This window comes from Notolabrus celidotus, chromosome 5, assembly GCF_009762535.1.
Source record: "Notolabrus celidotus isolate fNotCel1 chromosome 5, fNotCel1.pri, whole genome shotgun sequence".
NCBI classification, from domain to species: Eukaryota; Metazoa; Chordata; class Actinopteri; order Labriformes; family Labridae; genus Notolabrus; species Notolabrus celidotus.
The window spans coordinates 21,655,368-21,680,134 of record NC_048276.1 but is presented as its reverse complement, the minus strand read 5'-3'; the positions used below and the strand labels follow the sequence as shown (position 1 = coordinate 21,680,134).

General features: G+C 40.9%; 1 protein-coding gene across 2 annotated transcripts in view; it reads right to left on the bottom strand.

Moving 5' to 3' along the window:
* Positions 1–24,767, bottom strand: part of auts2a (activator of transcription and developmental regulator AUTS2 a) — a 436,353-nt gene that overhangs the window by 115,263 nt on the left and 296,323 nt on the right. For both annotated transcript variants that reach the window (XM_034684294.1, XM_034684295.1), the window contains exon 6: positions 21,284–21,313. In XM_034684294.1, coding sequence (XP_034540185.1) covers positions 21,284–21,313 — 30 coding nt within the window. The remainder of the gene's footprint in view (positions 1–21,283; positions 21,314–24,767) is intronic.

Below are 24,767 nucleotides of genomic sequence, written 5' to 3'. Positions count from 1 at the left end.
CATAATTTTAAATATGTATTCATTGTATTGTGTTGTTTTATTTATGAAATGATTGGTTGACATGGGCATCAGTACACCATGTAACTGCACTAGTTCTAGCCAAATAATACAGCTGCCATGAAGGTCAACAGCAACTACATTTAGTGATCACAAAAAAACATTTCACTGTATACCAAAAATATTTCATGAAATGCAAAAACATAACACAAAATGCAATAAAAAAAAATAAAAAATAAAAGGGAACACACATAAATTGCAAAACTCAAGTGCAAAAAAAACCAGAAAATAATAAATAATCATACAAATATTTTGTATTAAGTATTTTGCATTTGAAAAATATTAAATTCTGTGAAATATCTTTGTGCTCTATAAAATATTTTGCATTGGTTTAATGTTTTTGTGTTGGTTGAATGTTTTTTTTTTTAAATGAGAAGTTTTTCTGTTCATGCAGTTGACCTTCCAGGACACCGTAATAGCTTAGGGTTGATAGCTTCTAAAAAGATAAAAAAAAAAAAAAAAACATACTCAGGGACATAAGAGTACAAAGCATAAGCACAAACTCTTTGTATAAAGTGTTTATATTTTCACTTTTTTATGAGAGTGTTAAATATTTTGCTTAATAATTTCCGTGCACTCTGCATTTCCAGTCTAGCACCAATTGTAAGAGAGAGCCCATTTTTCTCTGTTTAAAAGCATTTATTGTTATAGTTGTAAACTCATGCTGAGCTAATTTTTTTCCACAATAGCACTTATGATTTGCTTGTTATGCACCAATTCCAGGAGGATTAGAATAACCATAACCAATGTGTGCAGCAACACTGTGGGGACAATGAGAGGAGAAAACAAGGAATATCAGCTAATTAAAATAATGAGAAATTACAAATAAACCTCGGCAGTTTGCTTCCCAGATGTTGCTGAAATAAGCTGCAGGGAAAAGATAGAAGTAACTGGGAAAGAAATGGCTCCACTGTATGTGTGTATACAGTAAGAGTGGATCAATGAGGATACAAGCAGAAATAACCAATAAAGCCCAGCACTTAAATCTTCCCGAGGTTTCCACTTGCTCTTGTTCCTTGACTGAATAAGTCGCTGAGGGACCAGCACGAGTTTTACTATTAATCCCAAGATTTAGGAGGTAACACCCTCCACACACACACATGCACATCCAACCCCAACCAGTCAATTTCAACACCATTAACACCTCTAAAATATGTGTTCTTTAATATCTCTTCCTACACGTCCTGTGGGGTCCCAAAGATTGATCGTCAAACCCTGAAACCCACCCCCCACATCAAAAGAGAATATGAACAGGCTCTTGGGAGTCAAGTCACTGCTGGACACACAAAAAGGAGACTGTTTCTTGCATGTGTGTGTGCATGTGTGCAGTGATCATGAAAGCACAGCAGTTTAGTTCACATAGACAACTAACCCCGTTTTCATTTGTCAAATCTTGCACGCGCTCCACCGTACTCCATCAAACAAAGCCGCTGCTAGCTCATGGAGTCATTTCCCTCTCTCCCAATTACAAATGAGTCCATTAGTGTGTCTGCAGTGAGCCCTGCGCTGTCTCCCAGTAATGGCTTGTGAGATTTCCATCATAATCATAATGGCTCCCAGAGCAGCCATGAGTGCAGATGGAAGGTCGCTCATAGGTAATGAGCTATCTCACCACCCAAAGGGCACATGTCTTTTGCTTTGTTATTTAGAACTGTATGCCTATGACTTCGCCCGCTTTCATAACATGTTTCCATGTATGAAGATGAGGAGGATTAAAGGAAAGAAGGATAAACGAGGACTACATGATGCCTGGCACTGATTAACAACATGAAATCGCTGTCTGGGATGCTGCTGGAGATGTTAAATCACATAACTCAAGCTGACGCATGACAGCTAACAACAAATGCCATCCCCACATTAGTCTGCACGCTGACATTCTTGCTCTCCGCCTCCCTCCCCTGCTTGTCTAGCTTTGCCAAGCAGAAATATCATTAAGACCAGCCAGCAGTGTCAGTGTGACTCACCTCCACTTGCCATTCAAAACACATCATATTCTGTTTCTCGCGCCTCACAGCCAGCCCATCTGCATCTTCTGCCAATTATTCTCCGACTGCTGGTTGTGGTAACATTTTCAGAGTGTGTGTGCTAGCTGTATGGCGAGTTTGCTGTCTGTATAACCACGGGGCATAAGGGACTGGGTAGAACACGCTGATCCAGTGCTTACTCTGCCCCATCTTTAATTGACCAGAGAGCTATGTGTTGTTGTGTTGCAGGTCATGTCAATGAGAGGAGCTGACATTTTCATGCGTGAAGCTGTTTCATAAAGGCTTGTGTTTGTCAGGGCCTCTGCTGTCTGCTTGTACAAACTTTCATATGAACAATCAATGAGGGACAATCATATTGAGCAACATTGGTCTCAGGAGTATAGTAGACTTAATTGCATGTTGCTTGCAACAGCTACCGATAGAGCTACACAATGGTGCCCAGGGATTGTTATTGGTAGTCTTGATATTAAGTCATTACAAAGATGTCTACTTATAACTGCAGAATCTGTAGACACACTATGTAGGATTTGGTAGTGGAAGTGATCTGGTTTCTATATTATTGTCTATCTAAAGCCAAAGAGGTGCAATGCTTTGCTCTAGATATAATCCCAGATCTCATCAGGTTGCTTTCACTATCGCCATTACCCAACAATCTTTTTGCAATGCATTGCTCCAAATCCTATCCCAGAACTCATCAGGTTGCCATCGCCATCGCCATCGCCATCTCCATCGCCATCACCATCACCATCACCATCGCCATTGCCATCAACTTGGCTCATTTATTTGTTTCTATACATATATTTACAAATAACTGCATACAACAGATATGCTCCATTTTGGTGTCTTGAATCTGAAATTAAACAATGACTAAATCCATGTTTCCAAACTGGTGGGTCAGGACCAAAAAGTGGGTCATAGTGCAATTCTTAGAGTGTCGCAGATGAATGCCAAACCAAACAGTTGTGGCAAAAATTATTTGCTGCACCTTTATTTTAAAGGAAATGTGTTTCCTAAGGCACACTGTGCCTGCAGCAGCAGGTTTTTCTTTTAACCAAATGGACACACTTGTTGGCGTTGATGCACCCTAATGCTGGTTCTCAACTGCTGTTCAATGAAAAATTCTGGAAGCTTGGGTTGGGATGGTCATGAAGAAGATGGTCGGTCCTGAGGCTAGACAAGATGAGAACCACTGGAGGTCACTTATGAGGGAGTCTTTCCTAGATACACCTGTCTGTTTGACATATACTCGCCACAATGGAAAATGTCCATATATTGGCCCTTGCCATCAGAAGCTGTCATCCTCAGGGTAGAGATAAGATAAATGGGGTCTGAGACTGCCTTGATAAATACCTGAAGGTTTTTCACCTTGTTCTTTTAATGTTAGTTTCCAACCATTTTACATGCTTTATTAGCCACAACCCAAGAACCTGGTAGTAGTATTGACAAACACTGACCCTAAGATTGAAAACGAAACACGGCATTTTCTTCATTTATTGGCTGGTGTATTTTCCGTTGACTCAAATAATGTACAAGTAGAGATAATGGATTCCTCCAAATTGTCCAGGATGATCTACCATCTTACAACATAATATGCTAAATTATGCATGTTGATAAGAAGGCTGTGTGGGCAGACCTGAAGGCCTGGGCCTGCCCCCACAGCCAGAAAGCTAATGCCCCACTGTGTTGAATCAAACGGAATAGAGCATTTATTGCTTATGCAGCCCTTTTTTACATTAGCTATTAGGATGTGCAAATGATAGAGAAATATACATAAGGGTCAGCCACGGCTCTATACTTCAGTTCAGTGGCTCCCGGGAGGTCTGTCATCTCCCTGTGCTTTAATTTGAAATCATTCAGAGGCAAAATGGTAGCTGTTTGATTTATCCCTCATTACATTGCTTCTTAAGAATCTGTCAGGAGGCCTCATGAATTCATTCATCTCCATAAGCTTCCTCAGCTCCACTTAGGCCTTGTGTAATCTGGGTGAGACCCCTCATCACTTCATTTGCACAAGCAGGAGACTATCAATTCCTGTCCGCTATCTGGGCCGGGGGAATTAGAGTAAAGGTGTTTGGATGTGCCCAGACCGAGCTGCAGTGACAAGTAAGTGATTACACATAGAAACACCATGCAGGTGTTCCATTTCACACCCTGTATTTACAATATTATTGAGCATTAGTTAAATACATTTGCTGCTTTATTGCTTACACTCTTTTCAGTGTAGATCCCAATCGACAGGCAATTTTCCACCATGTGCCATTGATGTATTGCCACTGTGAAAGGAGACACACTCAGAGGCATTTAGCTGGTGCCTTGCAGCCCCATAAAGGCAGACAATGGCTGAGCTTAATAAGAAACAGAATGGATCCCATGAGTGTGGAGGACCCATCAAGCTGGGGAATTTCATTTAATTTCCCCGGGGCCGGGTATGTCTTGTACACATAATTAGAGCCCAACATGCAATGCTCCTTGTGTTTTGTCAATAATTCCCAGAGGAGCAATCAGGACAAGGGTTGGACATGCCTCTGTGACCTGGGCTACTTGCAACAAGCTCAGCCACCTAATTACACTGCCTCTAACAAGCAGTACGGTGGCTGCAAAGGGAAGGATGTGAGGGGGAAGGGGGCAAGCCTGAGCCCAGGAGCTGCTAGCGTGCAGCCCCTCCTCAGAGCCCCTGATGTCATTAGGATTGTTTGTGGCTGCCGCCATGCATGCTGGGACAGCGTAGCCATTCTGACAGGCCTGTTCTCTATTTCCCTCATTTAGGATCCTTTTCTGTACTGACTCACTGCTTCTGGTGGTCTCCACAGCAGGAGATCAGGGAAATGGTCCACTGCAGCAGTTATTTACTTGTGAGACTTTTCTGGGATGTATAATAATCAATCTAATCTCCAGGGCCCGTATGCACGTCCAGCCATTAGCGATGAAAACGGGCCATTTGTAGTAATGGTGAAAAAAAAAATTGATTAGCGGTATGCATGAGCCAGGTTAACGCCCCAACAAAGCATTACATTTAATGGCGGTAGACCCCACCATTACAGATGCTAACGGCAGGATTACCGCACCTGTTAGGCTGTTTAAAGGGTGGCGGACATCATGCTTATGCGTTACCGTTTAAGACGAAATATGTGAAGACATTATTTAATTTTTTATGTCTTCTATACTGTGCACTCAGAAACACTACACGCATTTACCTGGTTCAAGATCTTCAGCCAAACTTTCCCTTTATCCTTTTTTGTTGTCTTTGACGATTGACTTGCTGATAATAGCTGTTTGTTCATTCTATATTCTCTAATAAAATGTCAATTTCTTCGCCTGAAAAATGTTTTTTTCTTGATCTTCTCTCAGGCACACCTGTAACGCTTGCCATGTTTATTGTTGTTTATGCGCAGTAGGCATGCGCAATTCAAATTTGTTGGATAGGGGTTTTCCAGGAGGTTCCCTGGACATTTGAAGTTTTGCACCAGCCTCGCTTTCATGGCGCAATTAGTTAATTGGCCAATTATTTGCAGTTGTACATGCAGCTAACGCTACGGCCAAATGGGCCGTTCCATAACGATACGTTAAGACTAATGGTCCTGTTTGTGTAATGGCTGGATGTGCATACGGGCCCAGGATTAAAGGTTACCATCCAAAAGACATAAAAAGATTACTCTATCCAAATTTAAAGTAGTTTCAAGTTTAAGTCATTCAGCCAATACAAGTACCTGAAATACTCTGATACTGGGTAAAATGAGGTATGTAGTCTCAGTCTCAATTCATTCAGATTTTATTTTCCAACAACAACCAAAAGAGATGGTTGTCAAGCAAAATGTTCACTGCTTAGCTACCTGTTGGCTCCTCTCCTCGTCACTTTGCTTGTGGTACTTTTTACAGGACATGTTTTATAAACATTTGTGTTGTTGCCACAAATCAAAAAGTTGGTCCTTCATTTCTAGCTGTATGTTCTATGTTTCCTCTTGTCCCCATGGCTTCGTTTGTTTTGCTTCTTTCTTCAGTCAGCTTGCTTCCTGATTGGCTATTGTTTCATTACATGTGACAGTCTACATGGGTGCGTGCCCTCCAACTGGCTCAGACATAACGTCGGAAGAAGCTAAGCCTAGAAGTCGCAGGCCTAACTGCTGCTTATGATACGTTGTTTCAATGTTTTGATTCTTTTAGTCTGCAGAGCAAATCCATTAATATTTAAAAGCAACCACATCACATCCACAGAGGGTAAGAAGCTTCCCTCAGCTGTTAAATCATGATAATAATGTGTACAGTATATCTATTTTATGACTGTGGTAGATGAGTGGTGTGTGATATTGGCCAGTACTTTCAAAGTATCGGGGTCTGTGTTTGAAGGAAAAAATTGGTTTCCAAAAATCTCTATTTATCTGTGCATTAGTCTGCAGCCCTGTTAATTACATATAACACAGTCTCTGTGCGGAGTGTACTGGGCTTGCTTTTGTCATCCAACAAATCACAGAAAGAGAAATCCTGCCTTGGCTGCAGGGATAAAGCCATTTTCCGTGGGTGAGCTGAGGTTGCTGTGGAGAGTGCAGACACAGAGAGGCAGCAGCCAGTCAATTCTGAAGCGAGCTGCCTGCAGAAATCATCGGCTTGACAACAGGGCAATAAGAGGGCAGAGGGTTTGTGTGAGAGTCACTGGCCCAGTTGCTGGGGGGGCTTATGTGCAGGTGAGCCGGGCCTTGACTGACATCCGCCCAGCGCAGAGAGAAAATTTAACCTTGGCATGTCGTAGAACTCACTCTGAGCAGGGAGAGAGGGGGCAGATATAGAGACAGCGAGGGATGAAGAGAGAAAGACAGTGTGTGAGAGAAAAGAGATAGGAGCTGCAAACGACTTTCTGCATATCAACAACCAATTTTTTTTCAAAAGCGGCCTGATTCCAGAGACACTGGTTTGAACCCAAGGTCTCTCTCCATGCATTATTAAAGACCGGTAACAGGCAACACTGCCTCATAAATAGAGATGAGGACAGACACCCGAGGAGCCAGGGCGCTGCTCACTCTTGATCGGCCACAAATCCACCGGCCTAACATGACCCAGAAGGTTCTACATACACAGAACGCCACAGCACAATCCTCAACCCAGCAGGCCTCTGTTCTGATTCAGTCAAAGCACCTGATGAATGGTGCCACATAGAGAAAGTTCAGCATGGCGCAGGAAAATGTGATCAAACATGTATGTCATTCAGTTTGACCCAACATGTGATAAGTTTGGCTCGTCGCTGAAGCAAATTTTAGCTGCACTGCCAAAACAAAAGTTGTGACATTATTAGAAGTATGGAGAGAGCAAATGATGCACTTAACAGATGGCTCTGAATATAGCTCAGTCAGTTACAAGAAAACTATGCCATGCTTTCTGTATCTGATTGATAAAAGAGACTCTCTGCGGGAAGACTAACTCATGAATACACAACTTCAACAGAGGAAATATCTCCTATATTTTCACTCATTTTTTAAGCTAAACCAGACTTCACATTTCTTTAACTGCAGTTTTGTTTCCACTCCAAAGCCTCTCTGTATGTGGCCGATCTCATAAAGTCTTTGATATATGTGCACAATTTGCCAGAGCCATTTTTCTTTTCCAGGTCAGGAAAGATGGAAATGGCTTTTTCTTTCCACAGGAGTGCACATCTCAGTCAAACAGCATATTTATGGTTTTTGTTGCTGATTGAATTATTTTCCATTCCCTGTGTTCTCAGCTTGCGCTGGGAATTGAATCATTGCCTTTGAAACATGATTCACTGCTGCGACTGTTTTTTTTTCCCCATTCAATTTCAAGGACTTGGCAACCTTGTCCTATTCAAACGTGTGCATTATTACCTTTTATTGTTGGCCATAAATGAGTGGTGAGGTTGAGCACTCCAGAGGTGAGTGTAACACATTAGGGCTTGTATAATATCACGTCTCAAGGTAAGAGTCAAACCTTCGGCAACCCTGTGTTTCAACATCAAAACCCCCGTGCAGGGAGCTATCAAAGGGAATCAGGAGGCTTTCTATAAAGCAACAGAAAAACCTTTTTTATTGATGTAGAAATAGTTTAAGACTGAATTCCAAATGCTTCTGAATAAAAAGTGTCTGACACGTAACAATCACAGGATGGATGTGGCAATGTAATCAGCATGGGTCTAACTACTTCCACCACGACTTTGATAGCATACCGTACCAACATATCGACAATTCAACATCATTTGACAGAAATATACCAGAGGAAGAGCTGACATTCTAAGAAAGGTCTCATATATACATACACACAACAGGAGACCATTTCCCACTGTAGACCTCTCATCAGACTTAGTGTTTCTGCACGCAGATCAAAAGCCAGCTGTCGTACAAAGTGAATAAAGTTCTTGATGGCAATACAAAAAAATCTGAATTCCATTTCTCTATTTATGCTCATCCACTGTGCAATCTTTTGAAAGGCTGGTCTAACTTGGGTCTTTCTTTATTCATATTTTTAACTGTAAAGTTCAATATCAGATCAATAGCCGATTAAATTAATCTTTATCTGAATGTGATGTTTTGGTAATAATAAAAAATAACTCCATAATTTTGGGAGACTGTCATCAAGTGATTTAAAATTTAAGGATTATACAGCTTTTTTTACAATGGCTGTCATGTGATCTGCAATGGCCTGAACTGTCTTCAGTCTTCTTCAACAGACATGCAAATTCATAAAGCCAAAAACAAATGCAACAAGGGGACGTTATGTTCTTCAAATAAAGATAGAATGGGAATCTTAAAGTGCACAAAACACATGCAAATAGAGACATGAGAACAAAAGTGCTCCAGTCCTCCAGAGGCGCTCAGTCCAACAGTTTAGTAACGACATGAACTTCACAGGATTAAAAGATAAGATGAGGAAGGGACATAGTATAAGGACAGGGAGTAACTTTAATATTACAGTAGCTGTAGGGTTAATGAGCTCCATGCACACTTTGCATTACGAACATGCACTCTTTATTAGTAATGCAAGCTGCATGGCTGAGAGCCGTAGCTAACTTAAGCTAGAGACTTAGAAGAGTGAACCTTAGCTAGCTGCCATTAGAAACTATCTCTGTTGGTTGGGTTTCATTCATGTTATAAAGCCTTGTTATTGGACAGTGGGCAATGAGGCTCAACCCTCACAGACACTCCAGAGTCTATCACTATGTGGCCTGATAACAAGTTCACTGCCTCATCTTCCCTACTCTCTCCTGTCAATACTATATGCACCCTTCCACTGAGCATGTGTTTCACTTCAATGTGTGTTTTATGAATTTTATTATTTGCTATATTCAAGAATTTTTATACATTGATTTTCAGTGGGGGTCATTATAGTCTTGTTGTATCAGTGTTTGACTAGTGAAATGGGAGGGAATTTACTTTATTTTTTTATTTCAGTTCAGATATTTTGAACTATAGATGTAACAAAATACAACATTAGTAACATGTTATCAAGCAAAGTTGTACTATAGCAGAGGAGGGTTAAAGTCCCAGAGACCAGTACGCTAACCTGCTGAGTCTCAGTTCACATCAAAGAGCCATACATCTTCTCTGTCTAATGCTTTTTATACTTGATGTGTGCTTGAAGTTCCTTCGAACTGAGGAGTGGAGTTACATTAAAGAAAACAGGTAGGAAAGAGCTCAAATCAAGCTTTGTAAAACACAACCTTAATATGTCAAAAAAAGCCTGAGAACTGTAAATCCAAATCATATCCCGAATGCAAAATACTGGCAACACAGCCAGGCACTGAACAAGTGTAAATGAAGAAAAATTCAAATTTAATCTGTTGTCAGGAGGAAATCACATACAGGAAGTATAAATAACCTGTGAAGCACATTGACAGGCTGACATTTTCACCTTGTGTCACCATCTTATTTTTGATAAAAGGGAATGTGGAAAATTGAGTCAATTAGGCTGCTTCCATTCAATTACCAGAGTGTCAGTCGAGGGGTAAAATGTCTCTCCTCTGACCCCCTCTCCTGTGGCCTCATGCTCTGCAGTGTCATTACCACACTGCTGGGTGGAGGGGCGGGATAAGCTGCACTACCAGAGGGGGAGGTTACAGGGGGAGGACAGGCGTGTGGGTGTGTGTATGTTTGTGCATGTGTGGGACTGTCTGGGGAGTGTTGCGGCCTGCTGACCTGGTCATCCATCAGACAGGGTCCATCTATCCACCCCCTGTCCCCTCCCCCACACCCCCCAACCAGGACCCATCAGCGGGGCTCTCTGCCAGGCCTGGAACCTCCACATTAATTTCTCATCTGCGTTGCCCTAATGAGCTCCGCCTGCTCGTCCACCTCTGAGACCCTGCTGATTATCAAACAGGGGGGGTGACCATTTGTCAATGGCAAGAGGTGGCATTTACACTGCTGACCTTGCTGCCAAGGAGAGAGGAATCAAGGGGAGAAAAGAGAAGAGTAGGAAAGAATTAAAAGAAAAAGGAAAGCAATCAGCAAAACTGCCTTAGACGACTTGCCTGAGTATTCTTTTTTAATCTAACATTATCTGGGTTAACACACAATTCTGATTAACTGAATCTGTAAAACTCCTGTCACTCCAGGTAGATCAAGTGAAACTTTGTACTATGAATAATGTTATGATTATGTACAGCATAAGAACAAAAGATGAAAAGAAGAGAGAATAACCTTTATACTTACAAAGCCTTCACAAGGCTTTTTTTTCTTTTCTGTATGTAATGGCAGATCGCACATGGCTACCTACTGTGTCAGAATGTGTAGGCTTTTTGACAAGTACATTTTGTATTAGATAAAATTGTAAAATTAGAATAATAATGATAACACAATTATCCCATTAACCACTGATAATTTATCAGACTGATACATATCGTGCATCCCTAGAAATTATATCTTATTGTAAAAGCTAGTCTATTTACTTAAGTGGTGCACCATGTTTCCATCACATTGAAACCCTATGGGATGGCACTGACTTATTATTAATTATAGCTTATTAATAACGTTAGGTCCCTGGTATAAGCAAGACAATGCCCTTCAAAGTGTCACAAAGAATTTAGAGACTATACAGAGGCCTGTTCTGCCTCTATGTTGCCATAAATTCCCATTAATGAACACAAAGTCAGGGTTTGTCCTTTCTTTATTCCTCATATTTATAGACTCTTGTTTAATGACTTGTGAAAGGGGAATTTGCTTGTTCCTTTTCTTTGTCTCTCTAGGTGTGTGCTGGTTGAGCAGGGGCTCAACAGTGGCTGCAGCAGGCCTGTGTGCATGCGCCTCACAGGGCGCAGGGATTTGCCAGTTATTGGATGGAGGGTAGCTGTGTAGGTCTGTGACACCTGCTAACCTTGGCCAGGGCTACTGGGACTCTGGGGGTATCCATCAATGTGGCAGCCCCGAGACCCAGACCAGGGGAAAAGCCACAGAAGTTGCCGGGGGAGGAAAAAAAGCTAGTAAAAATTTAATGCACTCCGCAGAGCGGTCATGTCATACTTGGTTATGGAAAATAATCCCAGATGCCTGCAGTGCTAAAATGGAGCTGTAATGTGCTCGCCTCCTAACCCGGCCTGACAGCCATGATGTACGACTACCATTACCGGAAAATATCACTTCAACTAACCCGTGATCCGGCTCCGCTAAGGGTCATATTATCCATGAGGAACAAATTACACTCCCCCAAAGTAAATACAAATTTCCTACACCGACTGGGTACAAAGCACAGACGGGGAGGGGGCGGGCGGGAACGTTACCTATGACAACGCTCTGCAGAGTGACAAGGATGATAAAGTATATGACAAATCACTGGCTGACAGGGTACTCTAGTGCAATCAGCCTCAGCCTCGGCCTAGCGAGCACCCACTCAAGCCTGTAAACACTACTCTCTTCCTTTGGAGGGGGCAAAACACATAATCTTTTAACGCTGACAAGTTGCTCTCTCCTTTTTATTACTCATCCTCCCCACTGCGGTGGAAGGGGGAGGATTCAGGGGGGAGGAGGAGGAGGATATAAAATGGTTTTATGTACAGTGCTGCCGAATGATTGAGAAACTCGACTCTTCCGCTGTAATTGCCTGAGGGCAAACACAGCAAAACAATAAAAGAAGAGAAACAGCAAATATATTACCAGTTCAGATCTTATTTTATGTCAAGGACAAACAGGTTCTCTCCGCTACTCTAAAGCACCCACTTAGATCCCTCGCATCCAATAAGAGCCCAGCACAGCAAATTACAGCACTCCGTTGCATGGCCATTAATAAGACGCAAAGCATTTTCAAAATGGCATTTACAGCTTGTGCCTGCTGATAGAGCGAGTAAATAACACTTAGGAAAGGTGTGGTTCTATAAAGAAAAGCCCAGAGGCGAAGGAAGGAGACATAAAAAAGCTACAGAGTGATAAAGTCCTTTAGATTACAGCGAGGAGTCATTGTCTCCACAAAACTGCCTGAGTAACACGGCTGATGAACAGTTATGCTGGAGAAAGCACTTGAGCACTTGCAGATATTCATACTGCAATGTTTGACTGGCAGTTTCAAGGTGCCACTTATCAGCAAAAATCACTTTAGCATTAGCAATCCAGACAGACAAAGTGCCTGAGCACTCTTGACAAGTATCAAAGACGGCTAAGACAAGGTGCAGAAATTTACCGCTGTTAGATTCTTCATAAGAAAAAAAAAGTACTGAGTGAAAGTTTCAACGCATACATTTCAAAATAAAAACAAAAGGAAAAAGGCACATTACCATTCATCGAAATAATCTATAGCACATATTATTCCTTTCCCTGAAGGGTTCACTGAGGGTATCATAGCTGTGGATCAGACACATGTTGAGGCTAAGGAGGTGTTTCACAGCCCCCCTAAAAGGTCTCAGATGGTGAAAACCTGTTGGTGGTAACTACACCGTGAAACAAGGTAATGTTATTGGGGCTTTGGCAGATGCACATGAAAGACACCTGAGTCTGTGGAGCTCTTTCAGGGTGCTTTCATGCCAGTAAAGCCGAGCATCATAACTGGGAACAAGCTGCTCCAAATGAACAGACCGCTCCAGCCTGGACCCAATAAAAATGACCACTTGATCCTTTGTAGAACCACCAAAAGGACAGAGAGGATGAGTGAGACAGAGCATTTGGCTTGCTGACTGTGTTTCAGGCATGGAAGGTGGGCCATGCCACATGATGAGTTACAGCTTTGAGAGCAGGTTTTGGGCCCTTTTAGAAGGCATTTTCTCTTGCATGACACTGCCACTTTAGTGACCATATGATTTGTAAAAGGCCACCTGTGCCAAAAACAAAAAAGGCAAATCATCCATTTCACACTGGCAACACAACAATGAAATGAGGCAGAAATACATAACTACTGTTTGTGGTGCTTTAGTCATAGACTGTATAAAGGCTGATTTATACTTATACTGCATTGAATCAACAGCGTATCCTACTCCGGGGATCCGCATAGCTCCTGTACCTACGCAGAGGCCTACGCACGTAGCTGACATGCAACTCCTCCAAAATGTAACTACCCGTAGAATCGAGGCGGATCGCAAGCTCTGTGATTGGTCCGCTTGGCGGCATTGTATTTCCCGCATTAACAGCACTTCCGGGATCCCGAACAATCGGCTGCACAGTGGCCGTTTATTTCATCTCCTCCTCTCTATTCTTCCCTGTAATCATAGCTGTATGATAAACAGCAACATGTATCAGCTGTAGATTAACATAACACGCTTTGAATTGCTGAAGAAAAGTAAATAGAGATCGTAGCGGGGCCGGCAACCGACTATCAGAGAGACCGCACTGCCCTCAAGTGTTTTGGTGGAGAATTGCTGCGCATCACAGAGACAACGACGCACACGTATGTAGTGCTCATGTCCGCGTCAGCCACTGCTGTGTAGGGGTGACGAAGAAGTATAAATAAGCCTTAAAACTACATAGTCTCAGTGTCATCACCCTCTGATGTTTGAAGAGGCACTTTGAAGCTTAAAGGTTGGAAATGCCAACTCTTACTAACTTCCAGATAAGTCCGAAACCAATAAAGAGGCGGAGCTGAGGCCCGCCTATTCACCTGTTTGACAGCTATGAGATGGCCACCGGTCAGTCAAATAAGCAACGCCCCTCATTATGCATAATTGTGCACAACTCTTAGCCTTAAAGAATCAGAATAGATGTTGGATTGAGACGGGGATTCCTTGACTTTTGAATCTAGCCTCAAATGTACACTTGAGGAACTGCAGTATTTCGCAGTTTCACATTGGCTTCATTTTTCATTACAGGAGGACGCTGTTTGGTTTAATACACTTGTAAGGATTTAGACATGTTGAAAATGTCTAAATCAATGAAAATATTAGCATTAATTGAGTATTAAGACACTCAATTAAAGCTAATGTTGGTCTGCCTGTTAGCCCACCTTTCAACATTTAAGGTCTAACTCATTGTGTATGAGCAGTTTTCTACATGTTAAAGCTAACTAGTTAGTCCACAAGAATGGTGCAGACTGCAGAACAGTAGCACAATACCATTATACTGAAATAATCTGGTGTGTTTGTCTCCTCAACGCTCTCTCCCTGCACAATCAGTGAGGAAAAATCTATGTATGGGTTTGCACGAGTGCTTTGGAAATTTCCGGTTGTCGATTTCATATTTCGCTTGCATTCCCCAGACTTGCCTACCTCCATGCAAACTGAAGTTCTTCTGCTGTATTTCTCACATAAAAAAGTCCCTTAAAGTTCAGATGAAGTTGCAAGAAGAGGGTTATCTGATTCTATAAATATTTTGCACGTGTTTTCTGTAAAATTAGAAACCAAGGAAGGGACTCCAAGGTGTTGATTCATGTTAACATAAGCCAATACACTATGAAAATGTCTCATTTTAAAATAGTTTAAGCTAAAAAGAAGACATGCATTGCTTTTAATGAGTAAAAAAAATCTGCCAGTGGGATAAAATAAATTTACTTGATAAGCTTCTTAAAATAAGAATAATGTCTCAATTCAAGAAAGAGTATGACTCATTTTTACTTACCCCATTGGCATATTTTTTTTTTCCCCATTACAAACAATACATGTCTTAGTTTGGCTTGTAATATTTTGAAGTAAGATTTATATCTGGATCTGTCAATTGAATGTGGCTTACATTAAGTCTAATGATATTTATTTGTACTACTCATATGACAAAAATACTGGATTAGTTAAGTGTAGACCCGATTCTCTGAATAGTCAAATACAAACACAAAGATGACTCATAACTGCAAGTATCATAGGTCCTCTCAGCAAGGAATATATAAGTTAATATAATGAAAATTGATCAAAAAAACATTTTAAATCATTTAATTGAGCGTAATCTTTTTTATACACCCATGACGGCAGGGTGACTTATGATTTTCTTTCTTCCAAGAAATGATAAACTCCAAATATCCTGATGAAAACCTAGAAAAATGATCACTTTATTGAACCAGATACTAGTGTTCAGGTGACAATTAGCAAATTAGCTCTAACATGCTGAAAAAAAAACTTGCATGTTTAATATCATGGCTCCTAGCAGAGAAGCTAATGATTATTCATACAGAGCTACTACACCAGTGTTATGTGGCTACACTGAGTCTGCCTCTCACCTGTCTCCCACCATGCCATTAACAGATCGTGTTGGAGGGGGCCCATCCTACAGGTCACTTTATAATGAGCAAATACCTGACAGATTCCAAAAACATGCAGACACACACACTCACACACCGACACACCACCAGGCTTGTGTGCACACGTACACTGAGATGCGAATAGCTGTCTCTTATCAGAGTCTGGCAGCTCCCGCCGACACGGCAGAGGCCTTCTACACCAGGCAGAACATGATTTCTCCTGGGAACGCTTTTTCCATTTCCTGCTTTTGAAGGGAAACTAAATAAGCCACGTTTGTCCTCATCTGAATACATTTGACCCATTAAAACGACTCTGCTCTCCGGCGTCCTCCTCTGCTGCCGTGTTGTAAAGTAGACCGCGTCGTCCACAGAATGCAAATGACAACAGCGGCAGTGGGCGTTGTGTGCCCGGTGCCTGGCAGCGGCAGATAGTGACAGAGGTGACGTGGACCGGGAAGGGGGTGAAAGTGTTGAGTGGGAGCTGCAATTACCCCCTCACATTGAGGATGAAACACATGAGTCAGCCCCTGCCATAGGGGTCTCCTATTTACTAATTCACTCCTCTGTTACTTTAACACACAATTAATCAATGACAGGAAGGTGTAGTTGGTGCTGTTCATCAGGAGCGTAACGTGAGCCAGGGTGAATTAATACCGTCACCGGGGGGATTACAGCTTACCGTGCGCTCTCTCTCCTCCTGAAACAAAAAGGAATTGCCACCGAGACAGGAGCAATTTAAATCGACAACACTGAGTAATGACTCAATTTGCTGCACAGTCTAAACACTACAAGCAAATGGCATTACTTAATCATTTGAGTGGATCCAGATCTCTACTTAGAACTCACTGAGAAATATGGCTGTTCTTAAAATATATGAGATACGCTAAAACTGTGAATACCTGAGCATTACTTATAGAGCTCTGCTTAATAATGTAAAGAAATCTCAATTTAAACTTTTAAGGACCAATATATACTTTTATATTGCAACCATAAAACTTTGCTGAGACCAAATGTGGCAGTCTTCATAAGAGTATTACTACTGTGCTTTGGTAAACCAAAAACAATGCAGACTTACAGCATGCCAGGATGTGAAATAGTTGTTTTTCCATTAGTTTTTATTGATCTGTGTTGCTGACTAGTATCCTGTTGAGCTATCTCATTAGTGACAATAACTGACCTGATTCACACTTAAAGGGTAGCTCCTTCATTTTCAGCTTGGGCCTTATTTCCACATAATTGAAATGACTAACAGGTAACAACCACTAACTGTATTTACATATTTGACACCATGCCCCTGTCTCCTCTCACTCTGGTTGGTGGAACCAAGGAATTTAAGTCACCCCTTCTCCATAAACCAAAAACACACAAACAACTTATTGATAAAAATGTCAAAGATCCCTCTTACAGTCGGTAATTTTCAGAAGAAAAAAGTCTTGCGTTAGATTGAAGCAGACACTCAAGGTCATGGAAAGTTGAATTACTCGTGTTAGTGCATGTTTTCTCACTGTTCCTCCTCTTCTCTGTTGATAAGGTGATGAATACTTCAGACGCCACATTTGTTAACAGAGCTGTCAATCCTCATGTCACATCCCTTGTTTTTTAATATCAAATAACCAAATAGAACTGAACTTCTCTTGAAAATATTTGGCATATCTCATCTGTTAACATAGAGAAGGTGGGCTATAGGATCTATATTGTAACCAGTCAGCAGAAGGAGCACTAAATGTTTTGGCGTCACTTTTGGGGAGCTGTTGTGCTGTCCATTTTTTTGAACAGTTTACAGTACAAACAGACTGTGGTGATCGATGATGTGCCCAGTCAAAGCATATCACCAACAATAAAACCTCCTACCCTATGCAAACCCATTACTTCTGTCTTTGCGTCATGACTTAGTCATACATATTTTCTCACTGAGGGGAAAATAGTTACTTCTATGCTCATGAGACTACATGAACTACATGGCAAAAACTCAAATAACCAAGCATTTTTGTCTTTTGTCTAAAAAATTATTGTTAATTTAAGAAATTACTGTTATTTCAAAACACTTCACAAGTACATTCTGCTTAGACCGTTGGCAGATTATTTACTCATTACAGGCAATTCAATGCTAAGTTGTTGCTTGTATTACCTTGAAACAAGTTGTTTATCTTTTGTCTTCTAATAAGTTTAATGAGTTATTCTATTTTACCATAAATGAGACCCCAAAACTTGTTAAATTTGGATTTTCGCAGTGTAGTCTTCTAGGCTAACCAGACTTTTAACTTTCTAAGAAGGGTGTATTTTTGGTGCAGATTATTGTCATGATCAGAGGTGGGTAGTAACGAGTTACATTTACTCCGTTACATGTACTTGAGTAGTTTTTTTCAAAAAATTGTACTTCTGAGAGTATTTCTTTTGCAGAGTACTTTTTACTCCTACTCAAGTACATTTGTGTTAAAAAATATGTACTTTCACTTCGTTACATTGGGCTGTCCAGTCGCTACTTTTACCGTTCCTTTTTTTCTTCATTTTATATTGTTTTATACTCAGCTGATCTCTCACGCAGCTCCTTCTGATCCAGAGCTATAAATAGCCTCAACACTGAATGAACGGAGAAGTAGCTCCGCCCCCGCCTCCACCTACAGCTGGGGAGAGAGGCTGCGTAATACCTGCGTCCCCTTTGGAGGAACATGTTTACCCTGTACCCAACATCTGGACTCTCTCATAACTTCTAAATGACGAGGAGAAACAGTCACATTATGCGCTGCTTACTTTGTCTATACGGTGGAAATCTTGAGCTTATAGAACAATTAAATCTTAAAAAACATGTCATGGTGAGTTATCAGTTAGGTAAGCTAAGGATCATACTAGTTAATATTAAAGGTGACATATCATGCAAAATCGACTTTTAAATGGTTCTCTACCTGAATTATGTTTCCCTGGCATGTCTACAAACCCCCCGAGAATGAAAAAAATCCATTCTGCCCCTGTTCTGATTTCTACACCTTTCTGTAAATGTGTGTAAAACGAGCCGTTTCAGACTTCCATGTTTTTGTTACGTAACAACAATATCCGGTCTGTCACGGAGTCAGAGCTCGGAGCTTGTTCAGCCCATAGACTGTATAAAATAATACTGAATCCCTCCTCCGTTTTTCATTACCTGCACAAATGTGTGCTAACAAGGAGCTTAGGAGGGAGGCATGCTAGTTGTAGGCTGTCTTAATAAACACAAAGGTCGGTTTTACTCCCCACGTCTGCAGATTTGAAGATCTAGTGGTTGATTTGTATTTATCATTGATAAGTGCTAGCGCTAGTTAGCATAGCTACATAGCGTAGCTGTAGCTGTGTACCAAGACACACGTCAACATACTGACAAATAAAACAACAAGAAACACAGAATCTGTGACCAATCCTTCAGAAAAGGTCCCGCTGCCTTTCTGGCAGAGGTCGGTTTTACTCCCCACGTCTGCAGATTTGAAGATCTAGTGGATGATTTTTATTTGTCATGAATAAGTGCTAGCGCTAATTAGCATAGCCACATAGCTACATCTTCATAGCTGTAGCTGTGTACCAAGACACACAAGAAACACTAAATATGCGACTAATCCTTCAGAAAGGTCCCGCTGCCTTTCTGGTAGAGGTCGGTTTTACTCCCCAGGCCTGCAGATTTGAAGATCTTGTGGATGATTTTTATTTATCATGGATAAGTGCTAGCGCTAGTTAGCATAGCCACATAGCTATATGTTTGTAGCTGTGTACCAAGACACACGTCGACATACTGATAAATAAAACAACAAGAAACACTAAATCTATGACCAATCCTTCAGAAAGGTCCTGCTACAGGCGCCTCTCCGTCAGGATCAGATTCTGGATCAGATGAAGTAATGTGATCTCTGAGCAGCCGTGTATATTCAGTCAACATGTAAACATTAGATCAACGTGCTGGAGAGCCGAGGGCACATCCACTTCCTGAGGGGGCGTGGTCAGAGGGAAAACAGAGTGTTCTGAGGAGGACTGAAGAAGAGGGATTTTCAGGCAGACCAAAATCTGATTTCAAAGTGTTTTTTTGAGCATAAACTTTAAAGACATGTTTTGGGGACCTCTTAGACCAATATATATTGATGAAAAAAGCGTGATATGTCACCTTTAAATCTTAAAAACATGTTATAGTTAGTTATCAGTTAGGTAAGCTATGGATCATACTGGTTAACATTAAATCTTAAAAGCATGTTAGAAATGTTGGAAAGTAATCTAAAGTAACTTATAAGAGCAGTAAGGTAGCATGCTAATAAAAACAGCTGCTTCTGAAGCTCAACAGTCACCTCAGAGAGATTCTTCAGGACTGAGTTCATGGCCTTTTTAAACACTTCCAAGTTGTTTTAGTACTTTCAAGTTATGTTTTTAAGTAAGATGTACTGAAAATAAGTTAAAGGTTAAAAAAGAAAGTTTGGAAGGCATAGATATATTTTTTATTGTAATGTTGGAGTATTGATGTTCTGGAGTTCTGATGACATCTCAGACAGTTTGAAGTTCTAGCTTGTTTTAAAAAATGAAAGCGGGTACATTAATTTGAGCACATTGCAGCTTCTCTTTCTTTAATGTTTGAAAGTAAACCATGCCTAACAGCATTCATTTTGGCATTTTCCTATTTATGTCACTTTATTAAAGGCAGTGTGCACTTCACATTGTTATTAGCATTTCCAATACAGTACAATTTTATGTATGATACTACTCACAAGTTACTCACTACTTGAGTAGTTTTTTTTTAGGTACTTATTTACTCTTACTCAAGTACTTATTTCTATGAGTACTCTTACTTCTACTTGAGTAACATCATTAGAAAGTAACAGTACTTTTACTTGAGTACTGTTTCGGTTTACTCTACCCACCTCTGGTCATGACTAGAAGTAACCTCTTTAGTTTAGAAGTTCAATGATTTCAATGTCCAGTGTCACCTTCAGACCAAACCTTGATACAAACACTTTTTGTGAAGGTTTTCCTTTTCATCCGTAGTTTTTTTTTTTTTTTGCACCATACCAATTGTATGATTGGAAATTTTGAATTTATATTTTGACAAACTGCAATTTTGTTAACTAAAAAAAATAGATAAGCAAAAGATAAAATAAAATAAATTAAACAAATAAGGACAGTGTTAAACAGTACGACAGGATATTGGTATAGATTATATGAGCAGGAGGCTCTGATAGAGGTATTTAGAACAGAGAATGAACACCCTTTCATGGGGATGCAAATTCCTGTCTGCAAAATGGTGCCTCTCAAAAACCAACAAGCAGATAAAGAGATGGATAGTTTGACAAATAGATCAGACAGAAAGATAGATGATACTCTTGCAATGCTAGTTGGTGCTATCCTATGAGCAAATTTCCGCCTGCACCCTCAGCCCTGTCTGTCACAGCACTCTCATTTAAATATCATCTAAACCCTAAAAAACCAGAACAGTTGGATTTAGATTTTGCACATCATTAAGTCATTTATAATTAATGCGCAGTTAATTAAGGCTTTCACATAGTTATTAACAGGATGTTTAATTCTAATTACATTAAATTCTCAGCCTTAAAGAAAGTCTAATATTTGATCTCAGTGATGCCGATAAAGGACGCCTGAAGTGGCTTTCAGTACATTTAGTGTTGTGTGTGAGAAATGACATGAAAAGGCAGACTTACCTTATCGTCTTGGTCACTCTCGGTGTCTCCCTGAAAGAAAAGAAAAGAAAAACTGACAGTCAGGACTGATGACCTCAACCATGTTTTATAACCATGTGAGTGCCATACTACGATAGACCTTTACAAATGGCATATCTCGTCAGCTCTTAAATGATGAACACATCACATCTCCTTATACATGGTGTGAATATCATCAGATCACTTCATTAGCTGACTCAAGCACACAAATGTTAACCAAAGCCGAGTTTTCTGAGCAGCAGTGCTCTTGTTAACATTGAAACCTATGTGAAACTCAGACGGAGCTGGAACCTCGACACACGAGCCGCCACTAGAATTATAATTCCACAATGTCTGCTCCTGCTTGAGGCTGGAAACGGAGGAATGACACGAGGAAGGGGAACTTTGTAATGGAGGGAGGAAAAAAGTGGTTAGATTTCATTTTTTCTTTCCAATTTCAATTTCAAGGTCCACTTAATTCTTTATCAACTAATTAGTGTGATGCTGGGTGACTGGCGGCCCTCGACGTGGTGCATATGGCTGAGGTGCAGAGAAGCACTGGAGTCGGTAATGAAGAAGGCACTGGGGGGGAATATGGGCAGAGGTTGGCACAGAGCGTGTGTGCGGGGAGGGGTTGGTGGGTGTCGATTAAAGCAGGGAGGGAGTGAAGGAGGGGGGGTGAAATGATTGACAGCACAGGGAGTGAGCGACAGAAGGCCTTGCTGTTTTTTTTCTCCCTCTCCCTTTTTCTTGCCGCCATCTCTTGTTTTCTGCTGATCTGGGGCCTGCAGAGCTCAGAGGTAGCTGGCCGGGCTCATGGCTGCTCTGTTTCTGAGGCTGGATGGTAAAAAAGAAAAAGGGGGGAGGCTTGCGAGCTCAGCAGGAGCATAGCATCCAATTTACAGGCCTGTCCCACACGGCCCCAGGGGCTGCCTGCGGCACACTGCCATGATGGTCAGCTCCAGCAGCTCATAAATTATGCAGAGGCAATAAACGCACTGGGCAAACACTCCTCAGACGTTTCCCTACTCTCCATTTCTCTCTCACTCTCTTTTCTCCAACACCCACAACATTCCTCCCCCAATTTAATACAGTTTGCAGAGAGCCAGCAGACCTATGGAGTGTCAGCTGGAGGAATAAATGAGAGGAAGAAAAAACGAGTGTAGATTCTGATTAGACATGAATGTCTTTGTTATTTCAAAATGATGCAAGTTTGTAAACAGAAAACAAGCCTCAACTGAGAACTCAATCATGACTGGTCAGTTATAGCCTACTAGAGTCTGTTATTTTTGTATAGCACACCCAAGACTTAAAGAACAGACCCTTTATCTTTTTTAAAGAGTTACATTGTATCTGGGTTTTTTTTTTTTCACAGAACAAAATGAGAAATTAGACATTTTGCTGTCCATTTAGGAAAATTCTGATAACAATAAAAATGCAATGCAAAAATAAAAACACATAAAAGAGCCATCCACACTTCTTCAACAGAGAAATATTGTAGCTGGCCGCCCTCTACTCTGACTCTGACGTTACACAGAGACGATCCTCCATATTGTCCTGGATACAAATACCTAACTGATTGCTATAGCTGAATAAAACAGTGGTATCAGTTTATCTTTACTCCCCGTTTTACACAATTAAGAACTAAGCTGATTTAAAATATTAAAGCAACGCAATATTTACACAAGATAAAGAAGAGAGACATGAAAATAATTTTTGATTTCTCAAATTTCTTTCTTCTACTATATAACACAGTACTTGTGTCGTACTAATTCAACCTGATCTCAGGACATTATCTGTGTAAGTGTTGAGACTGAGGCCAAAAAGCAGAGAAAAGAAAAGAAAACTAAAGGGAAGGAGAAAAAACTAAAGAAGCTCAGCAACCAAACTGAAGAAATACATCAAGGAAACATGATGAATAACTCTGTATGGGCTTTGTCAGCTTTAAAAGGAAGCTTAATGGAAAATAAAATGTCAACACACTCTGACAGTTACGTCTTATAGTTATTTGTGTAGCCCTTTTCACCTTGTATCACTTTACCACCAATGGAAATGTTCAGTTTAATGTGAATTATGAATAGGCCTCCTTTAAGATGGCTGCATAGTTCAATGTTGGATGCAGCTTGCAACATGACATGTAATGAACTTTTTCAACAGTGGGATTGTAGCAGAGTTGTGAACAGAAAACCTTTTTTAATAATGAAATATGTTGTGTCGAATCATTGGTTCCTGTAGCTGTGTAATAACAAGGATGATGTATAGCTGATGTGTTATAGCAGACCGACTGTCGTGCATGTTGTTTTGCTGCCTCAAATAGAACTGGCTAACGCGGCAGCAGACATCATCTGATGAGCAGTATTAGTTGTCTAAACTGCCTCCATGTATTCAGGCCTCTCTTATTGTGACAGCAGTAATGTGCCCGAGCACTCATTAGCTGCTTCTCTGCCTGTGCTACAATATACATACTGAGAATACAGGCATGCAAAGGGGCTCAAATAATGGACATCATTTGAGTTTTTCCTCTGTGTTATGATCCATAAAAACACAGCCTCTCTTTCTCCTGTTCCCTTTTTCCCCTCTCTCCCTCCTTCCCCCTGTTCTCCGGCTGTGCAGCCAATTGCTTTGATTGCCGAGATAGAAGCCGGCTGGAATGACTTGCCCTTGCTTGTGAAGCAAATGGAACATGCTAATGGAACTCATCGTATTACCCGATGCAAAAGTGCCATAGCTCATTACTTTAAGATAAAAGGATATCATTGTAGACGGCGAGCAGAATTGACTTTCTGTGCTGCGACTTGATGATGATTTAATCAACTGCTCTCTTTCACTTCTCATCCCCGCGCCTGTCGCTTTCGCAGGTGCCACTAAACGAAGCACTCACACAGCTAGTGGGGGAAGAGAAAGGGAAAAGAATTGCTGTCATTATTTTTTTTTTTCAGCCAAGGAATAGAGGTATGCAAATTTCCCAGAGCGACAAAGGGTGGAAAAAAAGGAAAACTTAATAAAATGGAAATACCTTTATAATGAGCAAAGTAAAAAATCCTGAGATCAGGCCTGACAGGAGAGGGCAGCCAATTTGGTCGTCCTTATGGAGCAGACTACGAAGCTCCTGCGAACTCACTGCTCGAGTACAGAGCAAAAAAGTAACAAATCGTATCTGTAAAAGATAAAAAACACATCGGGCATACAAACAAGGCTGAGCTGTCACTCACTGATAAGTGATCATAGTAAACTAATGCGTCACCTCATGCATAAAGCAACCTGAGATGGTGGAGAAAAACCCATGCATATCTACTGAAGGATTCTGTCCTCCTTGTACTTTTTACTCACTGATTTTTACATCAGAATCTAGGAGGGAAAGCTCAAACGGCTCAGCTTTGTACTTGGCAGATGAAAGCGTACTGAATTATTGGTAAAACTTGTCATTATTAACCGAGGTATGGTGTCATTTTTGAGGGTAAGCATGAGCTCAGAAATTCAGTTATTG